The sequence below is a fragment of the Athalia rosae genome, chromosome 1 (genome assembly GCF_917208135.1).
Source record: "Athalia rosae chromosome 1, iyAthRosa1.1, whole genome shotgun sequence".
NCBI lineage: Eukaryota > Metazoa > Arthropoda > Insecta > Hymenoptera > Athaliidae > Athalia > Athalia rosae.
In genome coordinates, this window is record NC_064026.1 from 29408479 (window position 1) to 29430401 (window position 21923).

The 21923-nt window shown below is 39.9% G+C and overlaps 2 protein-coding genes across 5 annotated transcripts in view; both read right to left on the minus strand.

Moving 5' to 3' along the window:
• Nucleotides 1–8: 8 nt before the first annotated feature.
• Nucleotides 9–12078, minus strand: LOC105683682 (LHFPL tetraspan subfamily member 2 protein). 2 transcript variants are annotated; one of them, XM_012396448.3, is made up of 5 exons: nt 11696–12078; nt 1985–2191; nt 1636–1908; nt 1405–1518; nt 9–1341 (listed from the first exon to the last, which is right to left on the minus strand). In XM_012396448.3, the coding sequence occupies exons 2-5, from the start codon at nt 2112–2114 to the stop codon at nt 1199–1201; spliced, it is 660 nt and encodes a 219-aa protein (XP_012251871.1). In that variant the 5' UTR covers nt 2115–2191; nt 11696–12078; the 3' UTR covers nt 9–1198. The 2 variants fall into 2 exon arrangements, with proteins under 2 accessions (XP_012251871.1, XP_048516248.1); XM_048660291.1 differs by lacking the exon at nt 11696–12078 and adding an exon at nt 5844–5970.
• A 3636-nt stretch (nt 12079–15714) lies between these two features.
• The window catches only part of LOC105683762 (syndecan), a 47725-nt gene continuing 41516 nt past the window's right edge, over nt 15715–21923 (minus strand). The window contains exons 2-5 of one of the 3 annotated variants that reach the window (XM_012396620.4): nt 21013–21205; nt 19775–19869; nt 19108–19276; nt 15715–18493 (exon numbers count right to left, since the gene is read on the minus strand). In XM_012396620.4, coding sequence (XP_012252043.1) covers nt 18312–18493; nt 19108–19276; nt 19775–19869; nt 21013–21205 — 639 coding nt within the window. In that variant the 3' untranslated portion in view covers nt 15715–18311. Of the gene's footprint in view, nt 18494–19107; nt 19277–19523; nt 19660–19774; nt 19870–20055; nt 20398–21012; nt 21206–21923 lie in introns of those variants that run through there. The other 2 variants (XM_048660278.1, XM_048660282.1) reach the window with 2 other exon arrangements.

Consider the following 21923-nt stretch of genomic DNA (forward strand, 5'->3'; position numbering starts at 1 on the left):
ATCAAGTATTAGCACAAATTTTATTTATTGAGTATTTTTCTTTATACAATATTAGCTCTCACTCATATAAATAGTTTTCATGTAACGATTACAATATATATCAACTCAGTGCACAATCTATTTTATATCATGGTTGAACCTGAACACTGTTTATTAAATTAATTATGAAATCGGGGCATGTGATAACTACTTTTCACTAACTTCTGACATATGAAATCAACTTGGAGTAAATGGCACCTGGGGTAATTCGAATTGTCGGTATGAGGTGACGTATATATTGAAACTTGAAATGAAAAGCGCACTTAACGAATAAACGCCCCATCATTTGTAAAAGTTATATTATATCCATCTCATTATAATACACTTCGTGCACTAGTATACGGAATGTTACGAATAAAATTAGGCATATACGATGTGCAGAAATTTTTAAACTAGGCAGTAAAACTTAACATTTCACTATCAAATTTGAAGCATATTTTTCATTTATGACCTTTCTCATGGTCAAGTACGTTCATCAATGTTCTTCGAGTTTGATTTTCAGAGCAGTATAAAAACAGCTCATGCGTCGTTGCTATAGTACATAATTGTCTTCGTCTACAGTATGTCCAAAATTGAATATTTTCGGTGCGGTTTGAGATTGTCAAATATTTTTCTCACGTACTCATCTATAAATTTTTTTTTTTTAATTCTTGTATTAAATCCTAGATGGTACATAGGTACGAAGAACATGTAGTACAAACCGGAGTATCAACTGATTTTTAAATATAATTTTTGGTAATAGCTCAAATTTTGTGTGCTCCAAAATTACTCTGACATACATCACAATCTAAGTTTTTGAGGCTGCAGTGTTTTGTCACTTCAACTTGAATTGTTGCTAGAATTGTCAAAGATTCTATCATCTAGACATACCTAGTTTAAGTATATGTATGCAATAATGGTTCAATTTTTAAATTGAATATGAGATGTAACAAACAATGATTCATGAATATGAATTTATCTACGAATGAATCGTAATAAAAATAACAGATTCTCGTATTCAGCCACCATCTTGCCTCTAAGCAAACTCTGTAGAAACAAACACTAATTAGCATAAATTATATGTATAGTAGCGTTCACTCATAAACAAGAAACACATGAAATTCCGATCAAATTCAAACTTCGAATTCTGATCAGTCTTCGAATTTAGTTCTCCATCTCTCTAAGCTAGGCAAATTAGAGTTTTGCCCTCATTCATCTCATCCTGCACCTTGTCGCTGGCCGTCGATTTTTCAGCTTGCCCGCTGAGAACGGCTGACACAAAAGTCAGGAGCACGCCTAACACAGCAGAGTAGAATGCCCAGCCTGAACATTTCAAATAAATAGAAATTCACGTGTACGGTTAGGTGTGAAAATATCGTATCTTACCAAGGGTGCAGTCTCCTAGATAGAAAGGAGCAGCTTCTTCACCGCAAAGTCTTTGAACTCTCTCCGAGCCCCAACCACCGGCATACAAAGTCATACCAAGGAGATACGTGATGCCTGTTCAAGAATTAAAGGAATGTATGTATCGCCAGAACGATCGAAGGTCGATCGAAGGTGAAGGAAATTCTTCACCCATTTGTGAGAAAATTGGTAACAATTTCAAGTATTTATTACCTGCGATGGACTGAGCAACTCCTGCCAAGTCAAAGATACTTTTCTTCCCAATACTTTGAACACAGCAGCCCAGCAGTGCAGCTATCACAGTGACAGTCATCACAGCCATTCCGAGGGCTAGGAAGAACAAGGTCGCCTTCCAACAATTCGGAAAGACTGATGAGGGTGTCGCCAGACCATCAGCGTTGAAATTACCGCAGTGTGACTTTCCATAGAGTCTGGTACATCGGTTGAAGACCCCCACAGTGGGTGTATAACGCTCGGTTCCGTTCTCTGCGAAGACGAAATATAAAGTGAAGATAGTAATCAAGGAATTGTAATCGATGAATCATTTTTTCATCATCTTCACCTGTCATTTTTGTTATTTGCGGCCCCACCAACCATCTCGGGGTTACTAGAGCTGATAAAATGGCCAGCGCAGCCCCCAAAGACATCAATGTCCAAAGGAGACTGCGACCAGTTACTATCACGTAACACATTACAGCACGTTGAAGTTGTGGTCATCTTAGAATTCAACAGTGCCTGCCATTTTTCCTCACCTCAAGAGTTTCCTAATCTGAAATCGAAGATTTGACATTCATTATTTGATCCATTACTGTCTCAACGGATGACCTGTGTCTTCGTCGTTTTTTTTTTTTTCATTTAAAATTTATCATCAAGGAAAGGCTCTTTACGATTAGATGCGTTCGAATATTTCAATTACACACATGCATAGATGCTAATTGTGACGTTACCGTTTCGATGGGGGCGAGAAATTGAAGAATAACGATTAGAAAGTTAATGGGAATAAAAAATTTGAGTACGATTACGGTGGGCCGTTGGCGCCATGTCCTGTGGATGTTTAGTGGTTGTTGATAAATCGTAATTTCACTTTAACATTATCGCTTTTCGGTTGATACGCCGGACCTTCTTTCGTTATCTTTACTCAGGTCCGTGTCTCCGCCAGCCCCGGACTCTACGACTCATTTAATGGTACAACTTTTTAATTGCACAATTTTTATATCTCCAGCAATCGCGTGTTAAGAAAAAACTCCCCAAGAGCTCGCTTACGAGAAATCGGTCTCATTCAGGGATACTTGATAACGTACCGCATACTGAGTCCACTTTCTAATTGGGTTCGTTTGAAAATTAAGTCGGTCGTTAAAACAAACTCCTTCAGAAAAGTCATGAAGTATCACGTTCAGAGACTAAATAAGCCTTCGGTCAGTTCCGAGAGAATGAAAGAAGGAAAAATGAAATAGAAAATACAATTTCATCATTTCGTTTGTATTATAAAGAATAAACGGTTGCTGAGTTAAATCAGATTCAAGATAATCAGACCGGTGAGAGTTGCCATCATGGAAATGATGGAGTTACATTGTTTTCAAAACGTTTCAACGGTTTCAAAGACTCATCCGATCGAAATCAGTGATTTATTCGATAAGGGTGGATTAAAAAATGAGGAACTTTCGCGTCTACTGCACCATATCTGTAATGTAATGGGTATCATGGAACGTTCGTCACGCATGTGAATGCGGCGCATGTTTTAAAATAGAATCATGACTATTTCCCGCTCTACATTGGTCGCCGGGAGTAGATTTTCCTGCGCCACCCTCAGCGGCTTCGTCATACTCTATAAGAACTTTCATCGCTTTCATTTGGCTCGTTATCGCGTCCACATGCTCCTTTTTGAAGGGTACAAAGCTGCAGGCTGCACACCGATGCACGTCACACTGCGTATTTGTAGGTATATAAGAAAACAGTACCGAAATATTCTACGATCGAACGACGTGGACTCTACAGTAAGACAGAATTCAGAGAACGATAAGATTGGACCACACGTCTGCACGAGAACAATCATTAGTTGAATTCCTTTTATAATACATATCTGAATATACGTATAATAATCAACTATTCTCCTTATCTGAATTTCATATAAGGCCAGCTCCGAACGTTTTCTGAGAACGACGCGCTCGGCCGAGAGCGGTTAATAGAGTTAGATGGCTCATCGTCTGTTCTTGCGGAGAGTAGGAAAAAGCCTCCAGGGATACTTCGAAGAGAGACGCCGTTTGCGTGTCGTCAGACTTTTATTAGGTGGAAAAGATTATTGCGGTCCGCACAATCGTATACACCGCCACTGTATACCGCTTACAATTAGTAGAAAATGTTGTAGCGAGCGATAGATTTCCCATAAAATGTATACCCCGGAATACGATTCTATTTGCGGCCGAGTCCTGAAATCGGATAGTAATTTCAAGGAACGCTCCTCACGCACCTCTCTCTTTTATCCGAGTCGATTCAAATTCTCTGTATTTTTTCAACGAAACGACTTTAGAGTGTATTCGTATGTATAATTTTAGTTGAGATAATATAACGTTGCGGTGAGCTGCGTATAACTTCCTTTGTATGTTTTACACTGCGGTACACACGCTGCAATCAAGTAGGACATCGGGATATTTCTATCTTCATATTTCCGCGCGATAATTCAGGCATACGCGTATTGCGTACCGTTAGTAATTTCCAATGATTGCTGCGGGTTGCATTAATTCTTTGCATCAATTAATTAGATCACACATCGACGAGTGAGAGTTTTCATCGAATCTCCCCGATTGGAATCGGTAAATCGCTAATCGAATTGGGCGAAAAGTGAGCCGTCATTTCTGTCCAATGCTGAGCATTGTTATGCAGTACGAACCGCAGGCGGATGCCTGCAATCGTAGGGACGAGAAATGGCCTTCCGCCCGAGACCTACGCGATTTTTCTCTTCATAGTTGAGAGAGAAGTTTCGATTTTCCGAGTCCGTGTGCGAGGATGACGCCTAGTTCTCGTCCTGCGGGGCGGATGTGAGTCACTTTACGCCGGCTACGGGGAGGCACGGAAAGTTAGACTTTTCGTCCAGGTGCGACTTCGCCGCACCGCGGATAACTGTAATGAATCAAGCGCGAGAATATGGCGAGAAGAAAACGATGATGGGCTTACGGGGTCCTCGAGTCAAGAGGATCTTTAATAGCGCAATATATTCCAAGAGGATAGTCCGTGTATGGGGTATACCTATTAACCATACGTTATATTTTTCCGACTCCAGAGTTCCGTGCCGTGGGCGTCGGGCTCCAGTCGCCATGTTACTCGGACTTATATTATACTCGGTCGTTCGTATCCCCAGCGCGGTTGAGCGATTCGGATTTTCAGTCGTATAGCTGCACATGGTTTTCGTTCTATCCTCAGACTCTTGAAACCCGCAAAGTTAATCTTTTTCATGCTCTGCTGCACGCTGCCGCAGAGGGTTTTGATCTTTTGCCGCCGCGCTATGCGGAGTCTACCAAAGATCAGGCGTTACCCTCGACCCTAAAGAGGGACGCAGATAACGAGAGACCTGGACGTCGTAGGGGCCGATTATGAACAAACTGGGAAAAAATCGATTCGGGGCAACGAGGCGATTGTATTTTGAAAACGACGAAAAATTAGACTCTGCGGATCCGATTTTCAGATTCTGAAAATTCAACATCATGAATCTTAATCAGCAGCCCCTGAAATCCACTTTCGACAATTTCCATTTGGATAACCGCTGCGGCGGAACAGGTCGGAAAAATGATGAGATAAAAAAGTGTGACGTCTGAAAGGATGAAGATCTAATCGGTTCCGGCTTCACTCATTATCGTGGGCGTCTTCTCGCGCCTACCGATCGTAGGACTCTTCTGTATTATACGTGTAACGTATGTGATCAATGACCGCGAAGGGATTTGTTCTACGACTCAACGCCCACAGCTCGTGCCGTTCTTGTTACGCAGGCATATCCCCGTATCGTGCGGCTACACGCACAATTAGTATTGTGACTCACCAATGATCCGCAGCGGTGCAATGTACATTACCTCCAGATATATCATGAGGCTGCACTCGGCCCAATTAAAAGCGATTTAAACGATAAAGGGGTTAGCGTTCTACGACACGAGCAGCCCTAATCTCGAGTGCCTTCCAACGAAGATGATCGAACCGACTGTTATATCCTTGCGCTTTTCAATCCAAACTCTGCTACCGACGATCACATATCGATTCTTCGCAATTTTTCACACCCATCGCTCGATTGGAAAATCCGTCAATTTTAATATCGATACGTCACGTACTTGCATGTGCATCAAATGCAGGGTAACTCATGCACCCGAAGCGCCATTTATTCACACGTTGGACGTCGTTCTCCTGGTGCAACAAAATAAGGAATCGATATCACTCACTCTCTTATATTTCAGCAGATCTGGTTCTACCCCTTCTGTCCGTACGCGTGTACGCATAATATTTTCTTGGCCGACGATCCATCCGCGTTAATCTCTCATGCGGTGCGTAGGAATTTAAAAGAACTAGATAACCGGTTGTCCGCATTTATGCGATGAGAAATATACGTGCGTATCGCATTACGTACACACACGCGTGGCTCATTGTGTTTATACGTACACACGGGGATGTCCACGCCCACGTGCACGCATATCGCCCGCCGTTCCTATACAATATAATCACCCGTTTCTATCCGTGTCCCCGGCATTTATGTGCGCACATAATAGCTGCACGCATGTGATGTAAATACACGCATACTTGTAAATCCATCCACGCATTCGTATGAAATATTAATGTCGATGGAGCGCGAGACGCGAGACGCCTGCAGATATGCATGTGCACATGGTCCGTGGGTGTCGCAAAGGAACGGGTATCGCGAATTTTTTCGCTCAATTTCTTCATTCCCGATTCACCTTTCTTCGTTATCGGTCCCGATTTTCATCTTATCAATGAATTCCGTGTCAAATTTTTGAATCTTGAAACAGCAGAGTTACGATCGGAAACGGAGTTCGATTGGTTTCCGCACTTTCGGCCATTTTGTATCGCTGATTTGAAGTTGAGGCGGCAAACCGCTTTCGAACCCTTCGCTCTCTACGCAAATACCGCCAAGGTATGCGTTGCGTGTGTACGAATAGGGTGACCAGCGCTGCCCAAGGCAAAAATCGGATCAACTGGCAGGAAAATAGTGTGCAGTATTCGGTAAGTTTAACATTTATGGTTGTGAATCATTGTTACCTAATCAGTAACGAACGAAACTCGTTCGGATTAATGCCTGAAAGTTGGGTAGCTGCCGCAGCCGTAATGAGGCAGGTGTTTAATTGGATTTTTTTACGTATCTCATATCGTTCTATCCCTTACTTTTATTCCTCTACTTTTTTATCCGCTTTCTTTTCACGCCATGATGATATGGTGATATCATAGACGTATATTGAATCGTGATGAATTAGTCACACTTGTACCAGCTGACTACCGAGGTTATTCAACGGGGTGCGGTGATGCATTTTTATTTTTTACTGTTTTTTCTTTTCGAAACTTACTGGCGCCACCGCAGACACGCGTGCGTCATAAAAATACCTTCCTTCAGAATTCAAAGTTTCGATATACCTGTACCTGTATGTTTATGTATATTTGGATGGCGTGGAGGTGAATTTTTATTGAAAATACCGTCTAGCTGCCGCAGGGGCAACAACGAGTCTCGTTTCTTGATCTCTCAGAGTTTCAAAGTCGACAAATAGATCGAACAACTTTCCCGCTGCATTTTGCAAATTCAGTTAAAAACGACATTCCAAAATGTGCATATAATTTCCGCAATAACGTGGCACAGCAATACTGGTTTACCCTGGAATCGTTTCAGAATGAAAATTCGAACACGAAATATGCCATTCAGCAGCGAAAAAAAAATATTCAAAATTTGCCGATGCCGCGATACCCGAGTCGCCCCGGAAATGAGCCAGCTCACCGTCCAACTGCAATGATCGGATCCAACGATATAACGTGCATTACGATCTAGTTACCGAGGCACAGTATGAATCAACCACATGATCGCTTCTAATAAATACGTCGATCGTCGACTGTTGCTTTAATTAAGTTCACGATCCCAACGGATCGACAGAAGGTTATTTTTACAAGTATACATATGCGCTTCGTGGTTGATAATCCTGGGTGAGGTGGTTGTGCATACGATCCTTGACCGACGATTTTCTCTCGCCATTTCCGATATGATTTACAGTTTTTCGCTCCTAGGATCGTAAATGCGGAAACGAAATCATTGGTCCACACGTGCGGATGGGTGGACCCACGGAGGTACGATAACGTTGATATCCGTAGGTTCTCGCACACACGTGCGGAGGAATTATTTAACGCCGGTATTAATGTAATTAGAATGCGTTGCGTGCGGCCGAGCCGCGTACGCGAGGGGCGAGGAAGTCGATGACACAAAAAGACACACAGGAGAAAGACAAAAGAGGGGAAAAAGAGGAAAAAAGAAGCACGCGTGCTCGGTCGTTCGTTCGTCCGCTGCCGGTTCCCGGTTGCTCACCCTGCGCGCACGATGCATATTCAAGAGAGAAAAAAAAAACGATGCCGAAAGCACAAGAAAACCAGCCAGACAAAAAGGACAAAAATAGTACAAGAAATACGGACGACCCCCCTCGTATTTATACACACTGCACACACACACGCGCGCTGTACACGCGTATAGATAAATAATGAAAATTATAGTCGTCGTAAACTGCGGAAACGTCACGTTTTCACCTCGATGGTATTATTTATTTTTTGTATCCGTCGCCGTTTGACGTGATTAAAACAAGGAAGATCCTAGTACCGTAAATGGGTGACGAGCCGAAGCCATTATTTCTTCCAGATATTACGAGTCCCGGTTTTCTCCGCTATTTTTTTCGAAGATCAGTACATCAGATTATTAAAATGGGCCTGGTTCCCGATGCCCTACTCCTCCTACTCCGAAAGGAAAAAAAAAATTACGAGGATAATTGACCGGGCCGAGACCTCCCAGAAGGTTCCTATGGAACCGACAGAATTTAGGGGCATATGGTATCGAAGAAGTCAAGTGCGCGAAGAACGGCGTTTTTTAGTTTTTATTCTACAATGTTTTTTCGGTATCACAGCGACGAATTTTTCGAAATCGGTCTCTCTGTACGGAATCTGAACAATTTTCTGTACAAGAACGAAATGAATTATTCCTCATGTGCTTTCGGCGCACGTGAAAACGCTACGTCGCAACTCATTGTCAGACAATTCTTGTAATTCGACGCTGAAAGGGAACACAGCTGCGCGCACGTGCACCGCTGTAATATCCCTTCTGTTTTACTTCGTTTTTTTTTTTTTTTTGCAACTTTCACGATTCGAAACTTAAACTTTTGGGTATCCGATGGGGGGCCGAGCGAGCTTTGTTTTTTTTTTGGTCGGTGTCCAGTACCCCCAGACTCTTAAGATCCCTTGTACGTAAACATCGAGTCGCCTCCACAAATATTGTGTAAGCAGCGGTTTTTTTTTATCTTCGGGGCAGAATAAACGTAACAAACTCGTCGAAGTTACTCGAAAAAAATAATGCAGTTCTTAGATGTAAATCGTGATTTTCGCGTCCCGCGAAATTGTAGTCTTTCGATTATTAGAACGAGGTAATTTGGCGTCGATGATGCTCTTCGAAGCCACGAGTTTTTATATTTTTTCAAATTCTCACGTCCGATGATCCGTCAGGGGAAAAGAACAGTCGATTCGTCGTTGGTAGATGCAGCTTTGGACGGTCGACGATGAAAATACATTATTCATAGTCGGATCTACGAGAGATTCGGTCTTCGTTGATCTTTTCTTTCGCAACGACTCGAACTCGTATCCGAAGCAAAATGGCATCGCGCACGGTTATTCGGGAGAAACGTAACGAACAAATATCGAAACCGATCCAATCTCGCCGCGGTGCATAATTCGACAAAGGATGTCGGCTGTCGAAAGTCTAAGCGCGTTCGAAAAGGGGAATGCAATCAAATCGCTCGTTTTCGATACGACGGCCGTACGCGAATACATAAATATAGGAATTTGATCGAGGCACCCGCAGGCACGAGCGAACACTTTCCCGGTCGCCAAATGGGTGTACCTGCACACACCGAGTCTTCGTCATTGTGTGGACATCGCGTACTCTTTTGTCGTCGTGAACATCGCGTACGTATAGAGCAGACGTATCCGCGGCACTCAATAGCGAAGCTGCACCATACTTACTTACCTGCTGGGCTACGCCGTGATATATTTATGGCCGGTTATATTATAGCCCTCCCATGATAATCTCGCCCCGCAGTGGACTCTCCAAATATGGAAGTATACGTAAACTTCTATTATTATATAGTTGTACCTATAACTATATCTACGCCTCTACCTGTACCTGCATATAGGTATGTCTACACGTGCGTTACAAGTCGAGACCGCGGGTCAAAGCGTTGGTAAATTGCGTTTGAGTAAATATATAAAATTGCTTTTCGGGTAATTATAGTGTTACGCAAAGGTGCAGGTGCTGATGCGTGGGGCGGGGCCGGTTGAGTGGGCACCTTCCTTTTACTCGACAAATAAAAGGACTGCACGAATAAAATGAAATAAAACAAACTCCCCAGACTGACGATTAGCCTTCGGATATCCGTACGCGAATCCAAGAATATACGATTATCGCATCCGTTTCAGACAAGATTTGCTCTTCGGACATCTCTGGAAATCCACAGAAACCTCCGAAGACCAATTCATCTGCAAGTCCTGCTATTTCGATCATCATCTCGGCTCTGATCCACACAAACTGAATATTTGTTTCATTCTCATCGAGAAAAATGTGATCGTCAAATTTCCCAAAAATAACTTGGAAAGAATGTTTTTTCCGTCGATACAAGGAACGTTCCGAACGCTTTTCCTCGATTCTTGTCGTTGGAACGAAAATATTTTGTTTGTCGGAGCGAAACACGTCACGGTGTGTCGTATTAGTGCGCCTAAAAAGGGGGTATGTTTGCGGGAGATAGGAAAGTGGCGTTTGATCGAATGCTCCATCCCCTAAGCTAGGGTCGCTCCAGCTCTCGTGTAATTCGTGTAATGGGTGGGTCCTGGCATGTGTTACGATCGATTCGATTGTATCCTCCGCTCGTGATCACATGTACGAGGGGCTCGAGGTGCAGGGTCTTTCGGAAAAAGGAACCAACTAACGAGTTTAATTGATATAAACTACGTTCGGTTAAAGAACGACGGAATTCTAGCGCGATAGCTGTTGTTTTTCTCCTAAATTACTCTTAATTTTATTTAGGAGATGTACAGCGGCACTCGGACAACGTACGAGGACATCTTTTCCCATAAATTCTGAACGTGAGCTACGCGATTTTTCGCGATTCTGATCCGCTGTCTTATTGTATATTTGGGGGCATAAAGAGCGTTAGAGATTCTTCTGTTTCTCGTTGTTTGAAACTGCATGTGTGGTTCAAAATTGGGCAATCGAGAGGGTAACGCTACGAGGACATATAAGTGCCGGCGATGTCAGTTATTTTCGTATACTCCAAGTTCAATTGACAGAATAATCACCGGAATAACTCCTTCCAGCCTTCTGCCATTAAAAAAGAGAAAATTATTAGTGTTGCGAGGGCGTATCCGCCTGACATACAAGTAGCTCTATTCTTTGTTTTCTCCATCGTTTGGTCCCAACAAAATTCACGCGTTTTCAGAAGCGCGGCTCAACAACATGATGATAAAAAAATTGATCGATTGACAACCTGCAATTAAAATGTACCGGAATCTCCTCGATGTTACAATCGCGTTATACAAGTATACACGAGTATCGGGTCAGGTGCATGAATTACACCGTCGACTCGAGGGTCAGGAAAGAGAGAATGAAAGGGGAGGGAACGGCATGTAAGGAGGTACAAGTGGGCACTAGCTGCAGCTGGTAGTTTCTCGACATTCCTGAGGGATTATAAAGTTACGAGGAATCCGGTAAATTGGGAATTTTACGATCATTCGGGGCTCGGAGGGGCCCCTGCAACGACAGATTCAACGCTTCGATCTGTTGGAGCGGCCGACGATCCTCTCGGCTTATATTCGTAGATGTTTCACAGTACGCAACGTTTCTTTGGCGCGTAACGATATTTGATTTTCGTTTTCTCCGAACGAATCGACGGGCTTTTCGTTTTTCGATCTCAACACGTGACTACGTTCTCGAACAAATCATGGAAATATAGCGCATGCACGTGCAGATTGGTTGAATTTAAATTGATCGTACCTTGTGAAGTAATGGGAAGTTTTTTCAACCTGTTGATTATCGATAACGATTGAGGAATGGCGAGACACACACTGCGTGGAATACGGGCTGTTACGTTGAGGACGAAACGCTTCGAAATCGACGCTGAATTGTAATAATTTGTTATCTGTTACGGTTTCAGCTCGGAAGTCGGTAAACCGGCGCCGACAAACTGTCGCCTTCGACTAACAGACCGCCGGACTAACTTCGGAGTCTCTACCGTCTGGTTTCAAAGACGTGCAGTGCTCGACTCACACTCGACTGCGGCCCGCGACCTGAACAGAGAGAAAGAAGACCGCTGCTCTCGGATGTACATATGTGGGTATCGTGAATGCATGCTGAATGGCGACTAGGGCGTTCGAAAAAATAATGGACGCCGAGGGGAGACGCTGCACCCAATAGTCAAGCATATACTATACAAATGACACGCGGCCCAAAGGAAACGCTGCGTCATTTATTCACTTTGCATATTTTTGTGTAACGGTCTCACAGGCAATTTATGCGTAACTTGTACGCGGCTGGAGGACTCTCTGCGGGTCGAAGCGTCCGAAGAGAAACGCTGCCGAGAAGAGACCAAATACTATTCCCAAAAATAACATAGGAAATAATCGACAGACGACGTTTCGATGTACCTGGATCATCTATAATGTTGAAATGTGTACCACAGCAATTTTGTTGGAATTGTAAATCGTTGATTAGGAATTTCCGGTGCTGCAAGTATTTTTGCCAAGTTCACACCAAACTCTCCAGTTCCAAATTTTAGTCGCTTGGATATTTTGGTAGTTATCTGAAAAACAAAATCGATGGAAACGGTTGGAAATCACTCGCAACGAGGGATGGAGTCATTTCAAAAGAATTACTAATCAAACGGATCGAGCTTTCATAGTTTTCTCGAAAGAAATTAGACGAAAACAAATGTAACGCACGATTTATATCAATTTATATATTCGCCCTGCGCCTTTCTTTGGATTAATATTCTGATGCAACCTACTCTCCGACCCCTGCTACGAAATCAACCCTCCGACCATTTACCTAAGAGGGCCTGCACCCCTTGTGTCGTCATTCCCAGCCGACTTTCTCCATTACAGAATTCAAGGCAGTCAATACTTTTTGGGTATCTGGTTTCATTTCTCTTTTCGGGGGGTAAAGTTGACTCCTGCGGATGCAGCAACGAAAATCCATGGTTGATAACAATGGGGTGCGAAATGAACCGACTAACTGAAACATTTGCAAAAAATTTGTTTGTCGCGTAGGTAGTAACCGTCTACTGAAGATTGGCAGCAGTTATGTTCAGTCAGCGTCGGTAGTAACCTACGATAAAGCGAAAAGCCCATGGGACACCTCGAATTTTGTACATTCCCGCGGTCGCCAACTGACGGCTAAAGTAGTTCACACCGCGACAGTGAGCAGCGCCACTTTCCAAGCATTGCGCTTACATTGGATGAATCGATGAAAACCGCCCTCATTTAATTATTTTTATACATGTAATCGCTAGATTTTTTTTACCACACACAATATGAGACTAGAGTATTGATCTTAGACATTACAGTGTTTATTTACAGAATAGGAGCGATGACATACAATATTACTTGTTGTTGTTATTATTATTAATATAATAATTATAATTTTTATTCAATAATATTATACTATTATAGTGCAATTATTATTAATTTTTTTTTTTTTTTTTTTAATCAATAATATTTCAGAACTAATATCTATGCTCTAGATGAAAAAGACGTCAACACCACTTATCTTTCAAGAAACTTCCCCATCTTGGATCACGCGTTAGCTACAACTTCATTTCGTGATGGAAGAATTTTGAATTTTCTCTAAAGTGGAACTATCATCTTTTATTTCCAAAGTATGGATATATGTACACCAGATAAACGATACTCACACTTAAAAAATAATATTGTTAATAGTTATATTTAAATATTACTATATTTATTATTATTTATTATTATTTATTATGTATTATTTAAAATTATTATTCATTCGTCCACCTGGCCTATAGTCATCTAGTAGACACTTTGATTACTATGTAATATTATCAATTATGGAATACATCTTCTTATAAAATATGATTTCATTAAAATTAACATTTCGCTCGGATGTATAAGACAGTGTTTTATCGGAAATTAATTATCCATACGGAAAATAGAGTGAATGCACATATCTAGGGCAGATGCGATTAATAAGTTACCGAATACCACGTATATTCATACTTATCAAACTTTCATTGAACTTTGATCATAAACTCACCGCAAACTACGCAATTCATACGCTTTGATACCTCAAATGAAGATATCAAATGAAGATATCGATTTTTTTGCAGGAAAATTACAAGCTAATTATTGTATTTCGTAATTATCGGAAATTGATTGCGATGATTTGTTATCGAAATAACGATAAAAATCTTTAGGTATGCAGCATAAGGAATCATTGTCGTGTGGTCCGATTCCTTATCTATAATTTTGTTCAGGTCAAGAGTAACTGATGAGGATTTATCTGTACAGCTCGCTGAAAATGAATGAGACACCTCAAAGCATCAACTGTTTGGTAGAGACAACGTTGACAATAATTATGGCTACCGGTTTCTTATTTTCGGATCGTATCATTGACTTGTATTCATTTCCTTACGCGCGTACGCGAAATGAATAAAGACACGTTGATGTGCTTCATCGCCTGCTGGGCATTTACTTTATTTAACTTCAGATGAATAATTAATTACTATCTAATCCTGCCTAGTTATATTAATCTAAATATTTAAATCGTATAATAATCGATTACCTGAATACAGGTAAATCTTTCATAGTCTTTTTAAAATACGAAAATGAAATGTGATTTAAAAATTTTTATAACCATGTGATATACATGTAGAACTTAAACTCAAACTCAAAGTTCATTGTTCGACTTTGTCAAGTTTGTCCGCCGTTTCCGATACTAAAGATTGCAGTATCTCACCAATTGTTGAAGCTAACTTTTCATTGAAGAAAAAATCGAAGTTCAAAAAAGTGACTGATCCTTCCTGAACTCGATTCATATACCGGTAAGTGAAGTTACCAGATCAAGATAGCTGCCTCGAAGAACTATTTGGAACATTTTCTCTTTCCGAAAAGTCTGACAGAAATCAGTCTATCTGTTTGATTAATAAAAATGCCAATCGAGTATTTTTTCAATATTCCAATTACGCTCACATACACGCAGTGTTTAAACAATTCAGCTATTTTTGCATTCAACTGACTTTCCAAACCGTACAAAGCACGCACTTGGGGGAAAATTGTTACGAAGAACAAATTAATGACCTTTCAAAGTATAAAATTTTTTAGGAACACATTGACATGAATTCAACTAGTGATTCGTGATTAACTTTTGTCGATACTGTTTTCGCTGCGCCTGAACTCGGTGTCTGACTCAATACTTTTATTTCAATCACGATTTCAATCGAATTTGGTTGAGTCAAGGTAAGTGGACACTAGTTTTTTCGAATCTTACATTTTACAGCTATTTATAGTTACGCATTATTATTGTAATGGACATTCAACAATAAAAAATTGTCCAAGTTCAGAAACCTTGAGCTGACGATATTTTGGTACCCAGCCAAATGCACGTGAAGTACAATTTTTTACTAGCAAGTGATAAGAAAAAAAGGTATCGATAGGTGTTACCTCTAATTAAAAATTGAAAAAAAAAAAATATTATGACACTCTTCAACAATCTGATGAAATTCTGGCTTTGTACCAAATTGCTTCCCTTACCTAATATGGCAGTATCGGTATGATATTCTTTCGCTTCCATATTCTCTAACCGAATATGAAATCTGATCAATGAATTATAATGATAAACACAACATGATATAGCGTTTATCGCGGGTGAAATTAAATGTTCATTAAATGTGTAGCTACAAAACAGCGCTACCCATATATTGTCGGGTACCGCAGACGAAACTTGAAAAGAATATAACCAGCAATTAATTCTAAAATCAATAAATAGTTTCGATATTTGATAACTGTTTTCCATTTTATGTTTTGCTTTTTTTCTTTTTTTTACTTTTCATTGTTAATTACATACAGAGTAATAATATAGTGTTGTGACATCATTAAAAATTATGGCAACGTGTGTTTCTTCCGTACTTAGAATTATGTGCTCTATCAGCTTGTCTAGATCGGTTTTTAATCTTTTATTTTTTTAATGCACGTTCCATGGGTATAGGCAGGAGTTCATGGAAAGTATGATGTCGGGTGGATTCCCGTATGACGAATCTTACCGACTTGTAGAAATGTTCACAAATAATTCTGAGATATTCCAAACATTCTGACAGCACGCATTATTCTTTGTCGGACACATTTCCTTGGTTCTATTTTTCACTCTATAATTTCCTTCCGTTTTAAATAGAGATGTGAATGTATCAGAGGAGTCAGAAAGTACAAATATTATTATTTGAGTTTCATTTCTTCGGCTAGTCTAGGTCGCTAGCTATGTGATTTATTAATTAAACGTTTGTATGTTTGTTTTACTGAGATTACATTCCATTGGTCATTACAGTGTTTTTTTTTTCCACAATTACTATTTTATCGTTCAGATTTTTTCACTACGCTTGTGCGCTGGATACGGGTTTCGTACATTTGGTTCTGTTACGCCACAATCTTATATCAATAATTCAGTTCATATTCCGTTTTACTCCTAAGTCTACGTATTATATCAATATTAAAATGTAGTGTTTTTTGCTTTTGAACTGCATCATTGATATGTTTTGACATTTATACTTTTCACTAATGGCCAATATTTCAATGAGCCGTTTTCACTCCCTTTACGTATAACTCATCGGGCGTTTTTGTCTATGAAGAAAAAACTTTGTCGAACAGGTTTTTATAAATCTGAGTATACCTGATCCGGAATCGACATAAACACCAACAATAATTTACCAAACGAGATGATATCGTGACATGATCAATGTTTCAACATTCTTCTATCCATAGCTCAAAACTATGAACAACTTTATCCGAGTTATTTCATTTACTTTATGCTCCAAATTCGAATGATTTTACCGCTAATGATTTGCAAGAAAATTTCAATCTCACAGTAACGACCAGATAAACAAATAATAGGTGCGTTAGTAAAAATGCTACCTGCATAAACAGCGAATAATTGAATATTCGTGGACAGTAAGGGCGCGTATACATCGATCGCAAAAACGTGAAAAATATATTGCTGCCTGCAAAGAATGTAATCGGTTGATTTATACAGTTACATTGGATTTTCATTTAGTAAAAAGATTTAGATACCGTATATGTATATGTTTGTAATGGATTAGCTATGTACAAATTATAAAAAAAAACAACATAATATCTAAAAATTAATATACTTCCTATACGTTGATTTGTTCGTTTCCAATATCCGTCCAACATAATAAAAATCGATCAAAGTTATTCGGTTGGATATTTCTCATTCAGAGCTGCGGAAATGCAGTAAACGTAACAAAACCAAACGTTGTCATGATGACTGTCACATTCCGTCCATACAGCCATTGGTAGATATTTTTGTAATTATACTCGAGTCTTGATTTTGAGAATATAATCATTTGGATTCAATTTTACGATGTATATTATAGCTGCACGCATGGCATGTGCCTACATAAATAAAAAAAAAAAGAAGAGAATTGGTTGGAATTATCCAAGCAATTAATATTACAAGTGTAATTCGAAGAGCAATATGAATTTTGTAAATATCTTTAAAAGTACTCTTGACAACCAACAACGATGTACATACGAGTTGAATAAAAAAATTTTGAACACACAAAATAAAACTGAAGTCTAAAAATTTCGAAATAAACTCGTCGAGAATATTTGATTATTTCTATTAGTCGTTCTTCGGTCAATGCAGAGAGCTTTCTTGTTCTTTTTTTGACGAACACAAATACTTCTTATTAATTCCTACACGAAACATAATTCTACAATATGCACGGATGATCTAATGGAAAAAAAAAATTAACTTGGAGATCTACTCTCAAATATTTGTAACCGATAGGTGCATGATAAGTTTATTGCACGATTAAAATAGAAAAGTATAAATCATTAGACGTAAGTTTAGATATTGTCGCACACAAGTAGACTACGCTACTTAGCTGGGTTTCATGTATACGCTAAAGAGCTGAATATTACAACTAACGTTTCATCGAGGATAGACTCACAGTCAAGTTTCACAGAAGCCATACTCGTGTACGTCAATAAATTCAGGATTTTGATGTCGGATACTCTCCAGAGGCTGATTACTATGGTGGCAAATATAGAGAAAGCTGCTCGTACGCTTGCGTAAGTTCAGCAATTACTAACAGATGTGTGTAATTATTAAAGTCGTCGTCCATTTGTTGGAGTGATTAAATAAATAAGCATAAATTTGAATTGATAATTGTTCATATCCATCCTAACATAAGCGCTCTGTTTACCTGAGCGTTGGAATACATTCAAGTGTCCAAATTTCCATTTTATGTCGTTAAAAGTCAAGATTATTTTTTATACCAACAAGTGCAACCGCCGATCAGTCAGTATCTATCTTGAGGCTGTAAGGGGTATGAATCAGTTTTTAGAGAACCGGTGCTTCAAGCATAAAACTCTCGGTTATGATGTGGCGCTCCCGGCTTTGGATATGCTTGAGCTGCTGGGGATCGACGGGGTTCATCAAGAGCGTATGACCCTTCATCCTTCTTACGCATCCTGTACACAATGAACATCACCACTAAGATTGCGCAGAGAAGTCCTACGACTGCACCTCCTATAACAGCTGAAACAAATGAAATTAAGACATTATCAATACCGATTATTTAATCAAGTTACTGTGACGTCATTTTTCTGAGACTATATTCGTTACTTTAAGGGCAATTTAAAATTTCAAAACTCAATATCTATGACTCAAAGAGAAAAAATGACAAAGAGTCTCAACTAAAGTTCGTCGATATTCATCAAGGCACATGGCCACACGTCACAATCTTTTCATTGCACGTTTGAAATTCATAGATAACAGAAATCCCTTACGACCTAGACCTTATAGTGGATTGCCCTAGTTCCATTGATTGTGATATTGACCGTAATATAAAATTTCGTACACTAACCAGACATTCTATCACAGTTTAACACAAAACATATGCTTGGAAAGGTGTAACAACCTTCGATCTATAATTCAAGTATACGACCATTTTACGTGTTATCTGAAATTTCGCTCAAATTAGATAAGATAAGTGAATCATACAGCACCAGTCAGTCTGTCATTGCCTTACTACAAATAGGTAAGTACTTGATCAAAACGCGCGTGTTGTTAAATTGGATACTTGAAACTAAGATTGTAGTTTTTTTTGTAAAGTTGTCTCTAACGTTACAGAATTTAAAAAGAAATATTACCAGCTAGGACGCCTGGTTGCGCAAAGAAAGAACTGGCACGGTCTTCATGTTTGGGAGTCATGATGAGCACTTCGTTGGTGTCTTCGGTATCCTCCTCGTGTTCGTATTCTCCGATGGGTTCGTTCAAATCAACTCCGGTGTCCGGTCTATTAACTGTTTCAACGACCGTCTGAAAAAAAAAAATTTCATTACCAGTCAGCCACTAAAATCACATAGCATTAACAAAAAATCGAATGCAGAGAATTTAACTCAAATAATTTCAGAACTTTGCCATAAGACTGATCAGATTTTCGCTCTATTGATGTGAATAGATAATTCCAGGCGAAATCGAGTGACCATAACTACATAATCGGTAAAAATTCATCACACGCTAACGGCAGTTATGAATGTAATTAGCAGCTATATCACTTTGATACCTTTAAAACTATTCATCTACTGTACTCTACTTTTCCAAGTTAATTCTACTAAGCGGGGCAAATTTTTCTGTATAAACCGATAGGTTCAAGTCACGAGTTATTCCAGACACGGCGTTACGTTTCATCGTATCTGGAACTCGTGACCGTGATATACATGTAGTTATATGTTTGATATTCATATTTGCCAGATCACACTGTCGAATAAAACGACAGAAGAAATAGGAACTAGTATTGTACGTTGTATAGCTTACCTGTTTTGTCTTGATGTTCGTTTCCTCGGTGTAAGGTGCTTTCGATTCCACCTTATTCGGCACAGGTGCTATTCTGTTCGTAGGGCTGTTGAAAGCTGAAACAATATAAACGTACAATCAGTTCGAATAGATCAGTTTTTCTCCAGATGAGACCAGCCGCATGAGATCATACCTCATGCGGATAGTCTTTACAATTTTAAATGAAAAGGTCGAGTGAGCGATAATAGAGGATGCAGAGAACGTGGGTAAGAAGCCTTGATTAGTCGTTTCGTCAAAATTACCATGCTATCTACACCATCGGTAGATTTAATAGCGGCAGATTTTTTCTCCAAAATTCTACACAAAATATAATGCAGTTCTTTTTTTTTCTGTTTTGTTCTCTCCTGCCCGAACGCTATCAAGACTTCTTGATTAATATTATGGCGTCGCAGCGTTGCGCTATTCTCTATTAACTCAACTTATTCGTCATTCGTCATTCGCCACGTTTTCCTGTCCACGTATTTCACTCGTCGGCAGCTGTTAGTGCCGACATCTGCGCAATAGTAACGAGCCAGCATGGCTATCCATTATTTCTTTGAACCAAATGAATCGCATAACCGCGACGTTAACAGGAAACATTTGTTAACTCCGCTGTTTAATGAGACGTCTCAAGAGCACATACAACCGATCTTTCTTTTATAATAAACCGTCATACTTTAACACCTTGTCGTTTGATACGGTCTCTCATTGGATATCCAGAATTTTTTAACCGAATTCGTTATCGTAGGCGGATAATTATTCAAGACAAATGTCTTTGAGGAATCAATTTTGTTCGTAGGAGGATCGATTGAGTATTTTTTCTCGACGGTTCAGTTCAATTCAATAGCTTATTTGTAAGCTCGCATTTTAACCAGAAACTATCATCAGAGATTTCTGAAATGTGGTTTTACACGTCTTTGAAACCGAATTATCATTCATTCGTAACATTTGTTCGAACCGCGTTACAGCTTCAAAATTTCCAAGAAGAATTCTCGCTTTTACATCTACTGTAAGGCATTTGAAACCTCGTCAATCTTCGATATCTCGATTAGTAAATTCGCGCCTCCGTATTTTCGGTCACGTGACAACGAATTCAAACTCGACATCGTTGCGTACCGCGGGTCGCGTAGCCGTCAAATTATACCAATTGTGAGAATAAGATGCAGCTTCGTAAAGTGCAAGAGTAAATTTCTCGATGTAAGAAAGGACGAAATTCTCACTTCTACTGTCTTCACCATCCTCGTCGTCAGGGCCAAGCCCGCTTCCGGAGGCCTCAAGGTCGTCGCGGACTTCACCACCCCCACGCCCAGAGCCTTCAAAGTCCCCCTGATCCTCCAAGTAAATGTCGTCCTCCAAATACGAATTGTAGGACGCACCTCCTGCCGTCCTGTCTTTGCTGCTCTGCTGTTCTTTCTGCAACGAGAAATCATCGAAAAGATAATTATTAATACATCGATCTCATGTACCTACTGCAATATCCATAAAGCGAAATGTCTTGTATCGTAATTACAATGTTGTTCAATCGAGAGATTGATAGTATTGCGCTTTGTCGCTCGTATTACCAATTACCATATACGAGCAGTCGTAGTAGGTAATTAAACGGCATAATGTAGGCATAGAAAAAATGATATCTTTATGGAACGGAATCTGATGAATAACGAGCTTTGATCGAGCTTCAATCAAACAGTCTAATGCCTCAGAAATGCGAACGCCACGGCGTTCATGTGCTGCAGTCTGGACCTGGAGGTCAAGGCGAGAGCTCATCATTCGAGAAACATAAGCAGTTCTCGGTATGTCGTTACTTTTTTTCCAATGTTTCACTGGTATGCGTTCGAGAATAAAGAATATCACACAAGCCCAATCTGATAGGAATATGCGGTTTTGAGTCGTTGAATAAAAATGATACTTCATCCTGTATAGTCATGCATTTGCATGATATCGTCGCCAGTTCCGTTGATAAAACTCTTCCAAGAAATTGACTCGTACGACGTGACTACTTTTTTTTTTGTCGTCATCGACGTCAGTCCGTGATTTTGTTTTCAACGTACAAAAGCAAGAAGAACGCTGCGATTCGGAGGAGCGAATAAAAAATAACAGCAGATGTGGAGCGAACGCTGTACAGTATAATAAA